A 16,412-nucleotide genomic window follows, 5' to 3' on the forward strand; every position below is an offset into this window, starting at 1 on the left:
TTCGAAGGCTCAGTATAAATGCATCTTATGTCATAATAGGTATTGTATAATGATTGCTATTATTTATTTATTATTACAAAACACAAAAAACTGTCTTGTCAACTTTTATCTAAATTTCTCTTCATGTACTAAGATAGTTTTGGCAAAATTAATCTTTAAATGAATAGTGCTGAAATTATTTGTGGATTACTTGATTAACAGAAAATTCATCTTCAACTGTTCTTCCGTTTTATATCTTTGTGAATTAAATATCTTTGGTTTTTGGACTTTTGGTTGAAACGTAACAAGCAGTTTGAAGATGTCAGTCTGGGTTCTGGGAAATTATGATGGCTGTTTTCACTATTTTCTGACATTTTATAGACTAAACATGTTATTGATTATTCAAAGAAAGAATAAAAATATTAATTGAAGATGAAATAATAAGTTGGAGACATGAAATATTAACTCACTGAGCCTTCAATCAATGTTAATGAGACTCTTTTTTAAAAACATCTGATATTTGTTGTACGTGAATATAAACCAACCCCATCACCATAACTTAATATAGCCATTTGTCCTGCCAGTAAAGCATTTGACTATATGAATTTGTCTGTGCTAGTCAACAAGTTAACAAGTAGTTTTTCTTGATATTTATTTAGCCAGATAAAAAAAAACAAGAGCAGATTTTGACTTTGACTGATGAATCCTTCCTGTTCAGGTCACATGCTCATAAAACATGTCAGCACTGTCACCGCTTCAATCGCTGCTCCTTTTGTCACCGTGTCTTTGAACAGGACAGCAGTGTCGCTCTGATTTATATCTGTGAGGAGGAGGAGGAGGAGTGAAAAAACATCCCGACGTCAGAGGCTGCTGATGACAAGGCCAGACCCCGACCAGGGCCAGGTGACGTCCCGGGACAGAGAAGGAGAAGGAGAAGGAGAGCTGGACATTTGTCCCCTCTACAGGAAGTGACCTGATGGCTTTGTCACAGCAGGAGCAAATAGAGAGAACAGGTTGAATTGATTTAACCTTTGACCCCTGAGAGGAGAGAGATGGACCTGATCTGTTCTCAAGACTGAAACACAGTGAGGAGTGTTGGGAGAAGACAGTTTGACGCTGCTGCTTCCTTCAACTATGAATCAGGATTATTAGTCATTAGGTTATTCTGTAGTGGTGGAAGTAAAAGAAGAAATATACTACTGCAAAAATACAACACTACAAGTGAAATATAAGCAACACAATGTACTTTAAGCATCAAATGTAACAGAATTGCCCCTTTCAGGATATTATATTAGCCTATTATATAATTTAAATTATTATTATTAATGCAGTAACATGTATGGAGCATGTTCATCTTGTAGCTGGTAGAGGTGGAGCTCATTTTAAATATTTTATATATTGTTGGGTAGTTCAATCTAATGAAATTAATCATATTTTATAAGATGACCATGTGTTTTGTATGTAAAATCTAAATGTGTGAAGTATGCAGTAAGTATAGCTAGCAGATAAATGTTTAAAAAGTAGAATATTTCTCTCTGAAATGTAGAGAAAATTTGAATTCAAAGTACAAGTAATTATATTTAAGTATGTATAGCATATTCAAATATAGGGAATGTGACCGATTTTAATTTTTGGCTGGAATCGAAAATTCGAAATTTGAAGAAAATTTTGGTCATATTAGTGAAACTGAAGGATAAGTTTAAATGTGTCATAAAAGGTATATGGGATAGTAATTTAAGTAATTAAATTTATATACATTTTAATTACAAAAAAAGAAGGTTTTTAGATTTATAAGAATGTCTTCCCACTGTGTTTGTCGAATTTCAAATAATTCCCCTAATTTTTGAAAGATATGCCATGATAATTTTGGAAAAAATCATCATATTATTATGAATTTAATCTTTTTAAGTGCATCATATTTTATAAGATGATCACTTGTTTTGTATATAAAACCTAAGTATGTGAAGTAATGAGTAACTATAATTATTATTTAATGTATGGATAATTTTTAATGTATTTTATTATATTATAATAAGTGATTATACTTAAATACAACACTTGAGTTAATTTTCTTTTGCTTTACAAATTATGAATCGTCACGTTCTTCTGTGCCTGAAGTTAGTACACTTTGGCAAACATCTGTGTAACCATGGTAAGAAACACATTTCTGTGGTTTTCTCTCAGCTGTGGTCACTAACAACGCCACTGTTATTTCATAACAAATGGGGAGGACCATGAGAATTTTCAAGAACAATGACTGAAGATTTAGTGTTGTTCTTTTTTCACAGAAAACTGAGGAGTAACACATGAGTAATCAGAGGAGGATGTCAAAGCAGGGCCAGCAGCAGCTGCTGCTGCACGTTGGCCTGCAGCCGAGATCAAACACTGTTACTGTCTGCTCACTGACTGTATGTGTACCTATACTGTAGTGTAAAATACAGTAATAAAAACTACATTACACATACAGTGTGGTTACAATAACACAACATTTACAATGCCGCATTACACATTTTGAGCACAGTTACAGTGCTTAGTGAACATTTACATCTTGGGGTTGTTTTTACTGTGAAAACAGGAAAATGAATCAGATCTTCTCTCAAATACTGCTGACTGGCATTTGAACTATTATGACATCTATGATGACATCTTGACAGCATTGTTTGCAACAGTGATTTAAGGTGCTTTGAAGTGTTTGTTCACCACTATAGTTACAGCACAGTTACAATATCTAAAAGCTGCAACTTAAAAACTTGTTTTTTACTAGTTTTTTGCTACAAAGAGCTCCAGAAGCGAAAAAAACTCATTAAAAATCACATTTGTGATATTTATTATTATGTATTTGTAAATCCCGACCCACAACTTAACCTTACTCAACAGTACATGATGCTGCTTTTACTTACATATATCATCTGCATCCCTCCACCACTGCTCAATATAGAAATAACACAACAATGCTGTAGGTTTACAGTGTGTTATAGCCACTAGTTTAAATTTCAACATCAACTTTGTTTCTGCAAAGTCATGTGTTCTTTTTTTCATTAGTTTTGGTGGAACTAACTAAATATGATCCTCATGATTTTCAGCTGCTGTTGCTGAGAAGACGGTAAGAGCTGTGTTAAAATTCAAAACGCAACGGTCGTTACAGGTGGGAACAAAACACAGCGTCACAGTGGTTGTAGTCAATCCAGACTGACATCTGAAGGTGAACTGCAAGCGAAGCCGTCCTCCAGTTCGTAATGTCGGTCAGATGATGACAGACAGCGAACTCCGCCACAGTAGATGTGGCGTGATGTGAGTTCCTGTGTGTAGTTTGTCCTCTTCCCAGGTCTCCATGGTGATGGAGGTCCTATTAGATTCTTCATATATGTTATAAATCCATTATAATTGGCTTTCTTGGTTCTGAACACACATCTATATCTGTCTGTCCTCTCTCCCTGAAGTTTCTTCCGTTTTTTCCCCGCTAAAGGTTTTTTTGGGGAGTTTTTCCTTATTCGAATTGAGGATCTAAGGCCAGAGGATGTTGTACAGTTTGTAGAGGCTTCTGAGGGAAATTTGTGATTTATGATATCTGGCTATATAAATAAAAATTGACTTGAGACCACATTTCTCAAACTCTTCTCCCACTTTTCTATTCTTTAATATTCTCATCATGCAACATATAATGACTGTTACAACTGAAGTAATAAACCATAAATACACACGCGTAAAGAATTACACTCTCAAAACATCACCAAATCTTTATTTAAAGTTTAAAACCACAGACGAGGTTTTAAATTCATAGATACCTTTGCAGATAAAATCGTATGTGATGACATCAGTGATGCATTGATACATACTGTACAGAGTGAGAAGGGACTGAAGGATGGAGGCATGGTTAACTAATCTGTGTGTATGTGTGTGTGTGTGTGTGTTTGTGTCTCAGCAGGCTGGTCACATCCTATTAGAGCAGTTAGTCGCACCCATCACTGTGTGTCCAGAGGTCAACCACCTCACCACGCAACAGGAAGTAGTAATTCACCATCAGCCAGCAGCAGCGTCACTCAACCTGTCCAGAGAGAGAAGTTGTACACCTGTCAAACTCCACCTTCGTCGTCACATCACTACGACTTACAGCAGCTGCCTCCATAACGGTCGAGCAAACTTGAAATGTTGTTTCGTAACTGTCGTAGTAGGAGGCTCTGATTGTGTCTCCTCCTGCTCTGTTAAGACAAAGAAAAATCTGTGAAGAGCATGCTGTCATAAGGTTAGTTTCCACTGACCTGTTTTTATCTGCATTGAGCGGAAACACACAAAATTCTAAATAACTTGGTTGAGGAGGAAAGGTTGGTACATCAACAAAAGCAAAACACAACAAAGTGAAACGGAAACAGATTTAGAGATTAAATCATGACGTAACATGTGACTCAAATTAACACATGACACAAAGAGAAACGTGATATTTCCATCATGTTTTCATTATTTTCCACTGTCTGAGTGTTTGACTGAAAGTTATCTCTTTGCACTTGTTTTTTTCTGAAATGGGTTCATGACCCCGACTGGAAAAATAGCTCCACTTATCTTGATGAATCAACTCCAGATATTCTCAAAACAACATGTGGATGGAAACATAGATTAATTAGAATTTTCTTCTCTTTTCTATTCTGGAAATTCTGTCAAAATTTGGGCTAAACTTTGATGGAAACTGGTATATTGACACATTTTCGATATAGTCTCTCTTCATAGGCTGTTCATGGTGTGGACTTGTGGTTGCACGCTTGAAATCTAACTGTAGAAGTGAAGAATGAAAAACAGAGTTTGAGAGAGACACTCACACTCATCCTAATGTCACACCTACACACACCTATGGTAGCAAATCACTGTAAAATGGCCGTAACTGTCAAGTCGTCTGCCAGTTACAAGAAAAGCAGGAAGCTGCTCGCTATAGTTTCCGCCATCTGAAGGAGATATAAGAAGATAGTGATTACTTAATTTGAAGCAAACTGTGTGTGTTCAGTGATTTCTTACTGTTGTGTTTGATTGAAAATAACGGGAGAAGGAGTAAAACATCAAAAAGGGTGCTGAGAATCAAGAGGAGTGAAACACCTCGTAACCCAGACGATGGTCAGTTTGTTGTGACAGTTAACAGGAGTCGTAAAACTGAGGAGGGGGTAACGGTGCTGTGTACGTGTATGTGTGTGTGTGTGTGTATGTGTGTATGTGTTGGAGTCGAGCTACGATCCATCTGGAATCCACATCCAGCAGGTCCGGCAGGATGTCACCCCGTCCTGTCCTGCATGTCCCAACACGTCCGCTCACAGAAGATCAGATCAGATTGAGGTTTCATGGTTTCCTCGTTTGAGCTTTGATGATGATGTTGACGACAGGTGACGGGACGGAAGATTTACTGTTGTTTGTTTTCATTTGAAAGAAAAACTAGAGCAGCAATTGAAATAGATGGACCAACATTATTAGTTAATTACTGATTATGTTGATAAGTTTATAAAGTACAACTACCAAACATTTAAAGCTTCAAAAATCTACAGATTGGGTTTTTAAACATTATTATTGTTTTTTAGTTTTTTTATTTTTTGGCTAGTCCTCAAAAGGTCAGCATGGAAGTAGGTTTGCACATATAACGAGTTTGCCTTTGTGTTGTGGTGCGTAACAGTCAAAAAGTAGAAGGAAAGAGACAACTCAAGTACCTATACAAGGTAAGAGAACAATACAACCACCACAAAAGACAGGTGTAAATATCTGAATGAAGGTTACAATTAATCTTAAGTTATCAGAAAAAACAAGCTGAGCAAACGTTAGCAGCAGCTCAGCTAGCAGCCTCTACTGGACGTCCGTTGCCAGCTGAACAGCATCAGAGAAACACTGATTTTTTACGTGAAACAGCTTTATTCAGCGTTTCTGTCTGTTTTAATCACCGGGTCCGTTTGTTCTGGAGAGGAGGAGACCTCTGCGGATAATTCGGCTCCTGGTAAAAACATCCTGAACGATGAACAATGGAGTAATCCTAACCTGAAGAAGCTGGTTGTTTAACAATGAAGACAACAACTCCCATGATCCCATGCTACTTCACCCCCCTCATCACACTCTGTCTATTGTTATTGTTTTGATTGAGAGACCACATTTGCAGGTCTATAGTTTTAATCTGTGGCTCAACTGGAATATTTTTGCATGATTTACATTTAAAGAAAAAACTCTTCCCACCACTCTCGAGGCCACGTCAACAAACCATGAAACAAACTATAGCAGTAGGATTTCACTTCTTTTTCTTTCGCTTTATTAGAAATGTCAGTTTCTTAATCCGACCTGAAATATAACAGTACACAACACAAGCAACACATGGAAAAACCTTAGCAACGACCTTAGAAACCAAGAAACAGATGTTGTTTATGTGTATGCATGAGTAACCAACATCAACAATTATCAGCAACATAGAAAAAAACATCACAAATGGACAGCCCTGGGTTTTGACTTGCAGGCCACATTTCTACATATGTTCACCTCAACTTTTGGAACTTTGACCATGTTTAAGATAGATATCTGACATTATAACAGTATATAAATAACAGAATAACAGTTTTAAATAGAAAACATATTTTGGAGCATTCATTTGCCATTTTACAAACTGTGATAGAATAACCAATCGTGAAATATTTGTTAGTTAAATAGGAATTCTTCTGCTTTAGCAGAAATTTTGTTATAATTTCATTAATGTTCCTTCAATTGAATCCAGTTTTGTTCCATTGTTTATTGTCTCATGATAAAACCTCATAACAAATCTCCACAATTTATGAAAAAGACACAGAATAAAAAATATATCAAATACAGCAACAACAGGAGATGCTAATCCAATGTCCCAGCACCAACAAGTGACACACATACCCACACACCTTCAGCATAATAAAAATATCCTCGCCTGGTACCAGACGCTATAAACTGATCTGGCATCAGTCCCTGGTGGGATATCAAGGGCCCATATGAAATGTGAGACGTTTGCTGTAACACTGAGCAGACGGAAATGGGATTAACAGCTTCAGCCAAACTCAAAAAGCAGAGAAAATCTGGATTAAAGAAGAATGGTACGATAATACTGCCAACTGGGAAATTACCTCTCTGTTACTTTTTAGTCAAAAAACTCTGTTCTAAAATGGGATTTCCGTCATTTTTGCTATTGACATTAAAATGGGAATAGTATTTTTTTTTAATCAATAATTGATCTCCTTCGTTGTTCCCCCATCAGTTTCCTCACGGTCTAAAAACATGGTGAAGGAGGCTCTTAATAACAAGTAGGTGTGAATGTGGTTGTCAATGTGTTAGCCCTTTGACAGAGTGGTGATCTGTCCTCAATGTTCCCTTTCTCTCATCCAGTCCATGCTGAGAAAGACTGAACAGTCTTCAACAGAACAGAAAATGAAAGAATGGATGGGATCTATATTCAGGCCCACAGTTTCTATATTTAGCTGCTGATATGAGCCAGTAAACGAAACCCAAAGTCGAGTTTGAGTCACTTATGTGAGCTAAGGCACGTCTGATGACTTCCCCACCTCCCCTTCTCTGGTAGCTTACCATAGACTAATGTTATGTTGCCTTTATGTCCTGTCCTGTTAATAGCTTACCTGTAGCAAATTCTATGTTAGCTTTGTGTCCTGTTTATTTATGTTGAATTTGCGGATGCATTCCACACGTGCGCAGTAGATTGGCGTCTATGGGAAGATGTATGGATGGTATGTTGTGAAATTGGAGGTACATGGATGTCTGCACAAAGCCTACATGTACACCCTCTGATGATGAAATTTACGTCACGCAGACCCTAGTGGACCGTTGTATACTTGCGGACACAGAAAGTATAATTGTTGTTTGCGGGTGCAACATAAACCAGCAAGCCACACCTGAGCTTGTTGGTCTGGACACGTACCTGATGTACAATATTATATAAAACGTAATTGTTCTTGTACTGGTTCGGATTTGCTGCATGAGGTTTCACAATCAGAGTGGTCCCCCACAGCTCTACAAGGATCTCCATTTTTTGATACAGACAATAAACTAGTATCCTATTATGGCCATCATCATAATCTCACAGTTTGAGTTTAGATGTTCTTAACATTTGTATCTCCAGTGAAACTGTTTTCACGTCTTAAGATGATTGTGTAACTTTGTTGACTCCAAGCTAACTTGTAAACACTGAACTTCCCACATATCTAATGTTTAGATGTGTACACTATAGCTGATGCAACATGCTGATGGAAGGAGTGCAGAGGAGTATTGTTCTCACGCATACTCATACTCATACATGTATTTGTTTAGGATTTTAAAGAATCAGGGAGGAGCGGGCTGTCATTCAAAAGCAAGACTGAAAGTTGTCCTTCTTAGGAATCAGCAGAAAAACACTGACATACCAGCCGAGTATCACAAGATCAGCAGTGACTCACTGAGAGTTTCGGTCTGACAGTGTTACAACAGATTACAGTAATAAACACTTACTGGGTGAGGTTAAGAGAGATTTTTGCTAGTTTTCCAGTATCTTGGTTTAAAACAGTCCCATATGAACACTGAAACAGCTTTTGCTTGCTGTAATCATTCTTCCTGTTCATGCAAACCATTTACAAGATTCCTCCTAACATGCTTTTAATGTAAATGATGGGAAATGAAATCCACAGTCCCCATTCTGTGCAAAAAATGTTCTTAAGTTTATCTGAAGTTTGGCGATTCTGAGTTATAAACCAAATGATTAACGTAACACAATATAGTTCAAAATTCTCTCCTCTTCATTATTATTCCTCATCCGCCACAGAAAAACTGTTCTTTTGGGCACCTGACTATTGTTTTAAAGGACCAGTGTGTAAGATTTAGTGGAATCTAGTGGTGAAGTTGCAGATTGCAACCAAACGAATACCCCTCCCCTTCCCAAGCATGTAAGAGAACCTACAGTGGTCACGAAACCCGTGAAATACGTGAAAGGTTCTCTCTAGAACAAGTGTTTGGTTTGTCAGTTCTGGGCTACTGTAGAAACACGGCGGTGCAACATGGCGGCCTCCGTGGAAGAGGACCCGCTCCCTATGTAGATATAAAGGGCTCATTCTAAGGTAACGAAAATACAACATTTCTTATTTTCATGGGATTATACACTAATTAAAACATACTTATGAATATTATATTCCATTTCTGCCAAGTCTGTTCTGCTATAGGTGCCACTAAACATGTGATCCTATCCTCCCTAAGTGTAGTTTTAAGGGAATTGTACCTGTTTTTTGGAGTATTTTATATTTTGTTACTTAATTTTTGAAGGAAATTTTGTACCTTTTTACTCCATCACATTTATTCAACAGCTATATTAAAATTCACAATTTTACATTAAAAACATATGAATGTTTAAAATATGATCCGCTGTTGTAGATTTTTTTAAAAACTCAATAGCGTAATAGAGGTTAAAATTGGGCTCAGTCTAAGGTAACAAAAACACAACGATTCTTATTTTCATGGGATTATACATTAATTATAACACACTTATGAATATTATATTCCATTTCTGCTAAGTCTGTTCTGCTAGATGCCAATAAGTCCTGAAAACCAGTCCTTTAAACCTTTATTCATTGTTGTGTTGCTGCTTTCACTTGAGTAAAGGATCTGAGTATTTCTTCCACCTCTGTGATCTCATTAGGCAGATATTGTTTTGTTTTGTTTTTTTTGCATGACACGCATTTTGTCCACTATAAATTTTGTATATTTTGTTGCAAAAAATGCACGTTGGATCATCTGAAACTGTCAGTCTCCATTCACATGACTGCATGTTGTGCAACATGTTGCAGAAAAAGATGAATTTTGAATAATTATGATGTAACATCATTTCACTACTTACACTATTAACAAATCGGACTTCATTGCACATTTTATGCCACAAAATACTTCTTTGAACTATTTATTGTGTTATTTATCATGTGAACATGCTCTTCTGTGAACTGTGTTATTTAACGGAGCTGGAAAAATTCTAAATTATGCCAAGAGTGATACCTTCATCGTAGCAGTTGATTCCTCTGCTCTCAGGTTTCTGTTCTTTTGGTTCATTTGAATGTGTCCCAGGAAAAAGAGGGAGCATGTGGGAGTTGGGGTTATTCCAAAATAATACCCGCTTCAGCTAGAAGGGCACTTGTCTTAGATTTCACAAGCTTCTAAATTTAACGCACTGCCTTCCCATTAAGCTGTGAGGAGTCTGAGATGTGAGCTGTTTGGTCTCTGAAGCTGTGAAGAATCTCACATTTACAAGACAAAAAACATAAAACAAGTTACATAAAAGGAAATCCGGTCAAAAAGAGCAGTTCAGTCTGAAATTAGTATGATACCTAAACAATCCTCTGACTTTTACTGTCCAACAAAAATACACAAATTCTCAATATTGTATGACTTTAGATTTGCATCAAATAATGAAATTGCCATCACACATTTTCAGGTAAGTTTTTGCTCAGTTTTTGGCTTAAATTTAAAATAAAATTGATTATTTTTACAGTTATTTTAGTTATGGTTAGGTGAAGGGTTTGGTCAGAGTGTCATAACTAACATTAAAAAAAAAACAACATTTCTGGTCTACACCACTCCTTCCCCAATTTTTGATATCAGTGGTGATTTGTCTTTGTACTACAATTAATACAAATTTCATAAGATCAGGCCCCATTAAAGAAACATATAATATTCTTTCTATTTCCACTCTAACTCTTAAAATACACAAAGACAAAATATATAAGAGAAGAAAAAAAAAACAAAACAGATGACCACTTCAAACAAACCTTACAACAAAATCAGTCTGTCAGCGAGTTGAGATCATTTCATTTCACCTGTTCGCACAAATTGTCTTAAACTGTTGTCCAGTAATGACCCTCACACACACACACACACACACACACACACACACACACACACACACTCTCCTCAGATCAGAGACCTGACGATCTCGTGACCTTCTGACCTCCTCAGCAGGACAGCAGACTGAAGCACTTAAGCAGCCACGTCTCTCTGTCACTGTCCAGTCTGATGTAACTGTGAACAAACACAAATATGGATTTTACATCTGATCTCCTAAAATACTGCAGTTATTTTCATGTAAAAAGTATAAATTAGTAAAAGTGAAAGTATAATCGTTGGAAATTGAACTTTCCATCTTGCTGTAAATCTAAAATGTATTATAAGTTCCCTTAAGTACAGTAAATACACCCTGTCTGAATAATTAACAGCATAGTTTAAAAATCTTTGATGTTTCTTTTTGTTGAACTTTTAATTACAGCACGATTTTGGTTTAAACTGTCAATGGCCAAGCAAATAATTTAAAAAGAAAAGAACATATGGCTATATTTTTGCTATTCCATCAGTGCGTTATCCAACATTTTTACTACTTACAGTAATAATGATAAAAACATTGCAGAAAAGTACATTACAAACTGCAATGTTGCCACTTGAGCTGTCAGCTGTCAATCTGATGCTTTTCTTTCTCTACCAAGTTGTTTCAGGATGGATTTTTATTTAAAAATATAACCTTTCCTCACATACACCTTTGGGACATATTTTTGCACTTACAAGTACGGCAGCACAGAGCCGTACAAGAATGTTATAACGAGAAAACATCTTGTTTCAACAAAAAAACATGTTCACTTTCATAAGACAGGTTTTTGTTGTTTTAATGAGGAAATGTCTTTCTTACAATAATAAGGTTTTCTCGTAAAAGTAATTTCTTTGACTATGACAAATACATTCCATTAAATTTCAGAAACCACCTGGTTCCCACTGTGGTTTTTTCTCTAAGGAGATGTGATTGGAAAATATGCATGCTACTAACAACTCCTTCAAGACCCTAAGAGCAGAATTTCATTGTGTGTTTGCCCTAAAAGAAAGTAAGACTTGATCAATTCATTCAAACATTCACATGCCTCCATTTCATTTATAACAAGAAAACTGTTATATTTTCTCGTTAATCGAGCTAATATATTTTTTGTCATGGTGACAGCAAGACGTTACCTTACATAAGTGTTCCTTGAAAAAATAAAATGAAATTAGAAACTGTGACAGATTTAAATGTGTAAGTAAAGTAGAGAAAATGTGACCAAAAATTAACAGGTGTCTTATAAACACCTTGTGTGAATTGAAATTTTCACATCTTTAGTAAAAATGTGAAAACTTTCTGAATTTCACATGAAACCTTTAGTTTGGATAATAAGCAAAATGTACTTAAACTGCAGTACGACATGTTCAAAAGTTGTTCCATGTATCAAAATTATCTCTCTAAACATTTGATTTATCAGTATCCAGTTACTTACTGAAATTTTATTTTTACTTAATCAGAAATTTAAAAAAGTAATAGTGCCATAATAGAAACAGTTTGACTTTTTTTTTTTTTTTTTTTTTTTACAGCAGATAAACTGATTTCGTAATATCTGCCTTGAAAAGAAACTTGCAAATTGAACCCACTCAATCCAGAATTTTATTTCTTGATTTAAGGAAAAAAAACTTGGTGTTAAATCAGTCAGCAACATTTATTTATGTATAAACATCAAAACATCGGACTGAATGATTTGTTAGGATGGACTTGATTGCTTTTTTATTGCTTCCTTTTTGTTGCTGAGTTTCACTTCTGTGACCCTAACACACTCTACACACACACACACACACACACACACACACACACACACATACACACACACACAATCACACACCACACCCCTCAGTCTATTGGTTACTCACATCACAGCCCCGCCTCCACAGTGGCTGACTCCTTTATAAACACCAAACACCGAGCCAGAGCAGCTGAAGTTACACAGACTGGCCCTTTAAAAACACTCCTCTACTCTCCTCTGCAGACCACTTCTACTTTTTCTACTTTTTCACGCAGGTCAGCTGACTTTGACAGGAGACTTTACAGAGAGTCCTTTAATTTTTTTTTGCCGTTTTCCTTTTTTTTAAATATCATTCTCTGTGTAGTTTAACAGACAGACGCTGTTGAGGAGACTTTAACTGTTTCAGTCATCAGAGAGAGTCTCGTGTCACTCAGAGGGAATCTTCTGCAGAGTCCGATGGATCTGTCCGACCTTCCCTTCCCTCTCTCCTCTGCTGATGACCTCTACGATGACCCCTGCTTCAGCACCAGTGACATGAACTTTTTTGATGACCTGGACGCCCGGCTGATGCACGCCGGCCTGCTGAAGTCCGAGGACCATCACCATCATCATCACCACTACCATGTCCCCATCGCAGAGGAGGAGGACGAGCATGTGAGGGCCCCCGGGGGCCTCCACCAGGCGGGACACTGCCTGCTGTGGGCCTGCAAGGCCTGCAAGAGGAAGACAACACATGCAGACAGGAGGAAGGCAGCAACGATGCGAGAGAGGCGACGGCTCAGTAAGGTCAACGACGCCTTTGAGACCCTGAAACGCTGCACGGCCTCCAACCCCAACCAGCGGCTGCCAAAGGTGGACATCCTGCGCAACGCAATCAGCTACATTGAGTCCCTGCAGGCGCTGCTGAGGGCCGGCCGGGATGACGGCTTCTACCCGCCGCTCAAACACTACAGCGGGGACTCGGACGCCTCTAGCCCCCGCTCCAACTGCTCTGATGGCATGGTGAGTCCAACAACAGCTGAGCAGTTCATGTGCTGCCTCATGAAATGTGAGGAATGTGTTTCGGATATTTATTTTTGGCCTCAGTGCTTAAATACAATTTCAACGAGTTGGGTCTTAAAAATGCACTTTAAAAGCACATTTTTGGATCCAATCCTTTTTTGACTGTGAAATGTTTTAAAGCTTGATATATGAACTTGTTCTTGTCAAAGTCAGTCAGCTTTAAATACTTACATTAATACTTAAAAATTGACTTGTTGGACATTTGTGACAGTTTTGAAAGACATTTGAAACCAAAATACAACATTTATTTTGTGAAGATTTGGAAAGATAAATGCATAACCTGATCTTCTAAATTTTGGAAGGCATTCATGTCAGATGCAAACCTGAAAATATATTTATCAGTTATTTTAATACAGAATATGTTTTGACCTGTGCCCTTGATTTGTTCGTGTTTTGTTACACAGGAAAGTTCTGATTTTGGTTTCAATATGAATTAGCAGCAAAGATGAGTAGATAAACACTGAAAGTCAGTGTTGCTTTAAACATTTGACAGGTTCTTATCTGAAACATCTGCCTTTTTGATCTAAGATATGCTAATAACATGTTAAAATGTAAAATGAAGAGTTTCACTGACATGTGCACAGTGCAAGAAACTCCGTCCAACATTTATAAAACCTAGAAGTAATTAAATGATTAAATGATGAAAAGTACATGTAAGTGTAATATGGCTCTTCTTAAACATACTGTACATCAAGAAATTTGAGGAAAAAAATTGCATCACTTAAATTTCACAGCTCTGTGAGTCATTTTCATTCTGGGGAGTTCCTCTCTTTAAACACCGTCTGATCGATTACATGTTTGGCTTGTTGACTGATTGGTTGATCTTTTGTGTTCAGATGGATTTCATCTCTCCGTGTTCGACCAGAAGTGAAAACAGTGACGGTTCCTACTGCGGCCAGACATCAGACGGTCAGTTTCACACTGAGTTCCTACTTAAATATGACCTGTTTATACTCCGGTAGAATTGATTGTTCTCTACATATGACTAGTTTCAATGTCTGCTGCAATATGACTCATTTCTGGTATGTTTCTCCTTAAATGTCTGCTTTCATTTTTAATGAACCTAGTTTCCTTCATAGTTCAAAGATGATGATGATGATGATGATCATATGACTAATGTCTCTTAACTATGACCACACATGATCGGCTCCTCTTGTTAATATGACAAATTTCTCATTATCCATTATTTTTTCTTTTTCTTTTTTTTTACAGACGCTAGTAGCAGCAAGCCGTCACCTATTTCCAGTTTGGACTGTTTGTCCAGCATTGTACAGCGGATCAGTACGGACCCGGTTGTGGCCCCACCAGGGGACAGCGTGGTCCCTCAGGGCCCTGGATCTCCTCAGAACAGCCCTGCAGTCTCCAGTCCTTCTGATGAACCCAACAGCATCTATGAGCCACTCTGAACCCGAAGGACCCGAGGACTCGTATTCCACAAAAAGACAAACCTTTTTCCCTACATTTTAAGGGAGGAAAGTGCAAGTGTAATATTCCTGTCTTCTGCAGTGAGTCACAGAAATATGGGCTTACAACATATGGTAACATTGACATTGACTCTTTTTGTTTGGGTGAAGACTTTTCCACCAAAGTTTGAGTCACACTGGTACTCCAGTGTTAACATCCTGGATGAACTGAAGGCTGCTGTGTGTTCCATTAATATCAAAAGACAAAAATGATAAAAGGAGAAGAAATTTTCTTCGTTGGTTGGAGGACGGTGGACCATTTTGTACAACTGTAAATAAGAGCTGCTTGTTAATACTACACATACTGTATGAAGGGATTGTTGTATCAAATGTTTCTATATATTATTTATGAGTGAATGACATTTTAATAAATAAATATTTATATTGTGACTTCCTCTTCTCAATATAATCCTTCAAAGGCTTTCATCTGCTCTGATATTTCATTAACACAGCCTGTGTTATAAGTCTATATAAACTGAAATGTCTCCTGCAGACCTGCTAGCATTATGAGCTCTCTATTTGAGTCCTCTAAACCTTTTCCTCCTTCACTGACTCAACTTGTGACTTGAAAAACAATAACTCACTCTGTGTGTTTGTAACAGTAGAAAGGTATGGGATAACATAACACAGAGAAAATTGTGATAATAATAAATACTCTTATGTATGTTGGCCTCTGTATGAACACACGGTTATTTAGAGGGCTGGAAAAGTGCAGACCAGCAGACAATATTGGAAATGATTAACTCCACAAATCATCCCATAATCTATACACACAATGTCCTCAAATTTCAGAAAAAAAATCAAATCTTGCATAAAGCAATAACGCGATGTTTGATCGCAGGCAGAGCAGACGTCACACTGAGCCTGATTGCATCCTGCTACACAACACAAGGGCCACAGACTCAACAACAACCCACGTTAAAGTCTAACATCATTTAGCAGGCTAGATAGCTACTCAGCTGCAGCACATTAAACAGCAATATGCAATATTGTATATATTCTTTATTTAAGCTAAATTTCATCCAAAAAACTAGAATAAAGGGGGTCTCTGACAGCTATAGATTTATTGTGATGTTTCGAAAGAAAATTTGTAAAAATGTGTTACTATTCTGATTAACATGTACGCTGAAATAACTTACAAGATGCTCTCAAAGTGCTTCTTCTCTTCCCCTAAGTAAAGATTTGAATGCAGGAATTTTACTTATTTGTGAGTGTGGTATATAGGATAGTTTTAAAGTACTTCTTCAGACTGAAAATAAGGCATGACAGAAGCCCCATGCCAGAGTTTGCCTGGGGTCCCAAAATCACAAAAGCCGCCTTG

General features: G+C 37.1%; 1 protein-coding gene across 1 annotated transcript; it reads left to right on the top strand.

Moving 5' to 3' along the window:
- Positions 1-12,765: 12,765 nt before the first annotated feature.
- On the top strand, positions 12,766-15,481 carry LOC122985554 (myoblast determination protein 1 homolog 1-like). Its single transcript, XM_044356307.1, has 4 exons — positions 12,766-12,841; positions 12,931-13,568; positions 14,465-14,537; positions 14,841-15,481. The coding sequence occupies exons 2-4, from the start codon at positions 13,023-13,025 to the stop codon at positions 15,032-15,034; spliced, it is 813 nt and encodes a 270-aa protein (XP_044212242.1). The 5' UTR covers positions 12,766-12,841; positions 12,931-13,022; the 3' UTR covers positions 15,035-15,481.
- Positions 15,482-16,412: the final 931 nt, after the last annotated feature.

This window comes from Thunnus albacares, chromosome 1, assembly GCF_914725855.1.
Source record: "Thunnus albacares chromosome 1, fThuAlb1.1, whole genome shotgun sequence".
Classification (NCBI taxonomy): Eukaryota; Metazoa; Chordata; class Actinopteri; order Scombriformes; family Scombridae; genus Thunnus; species Thunnus albacares.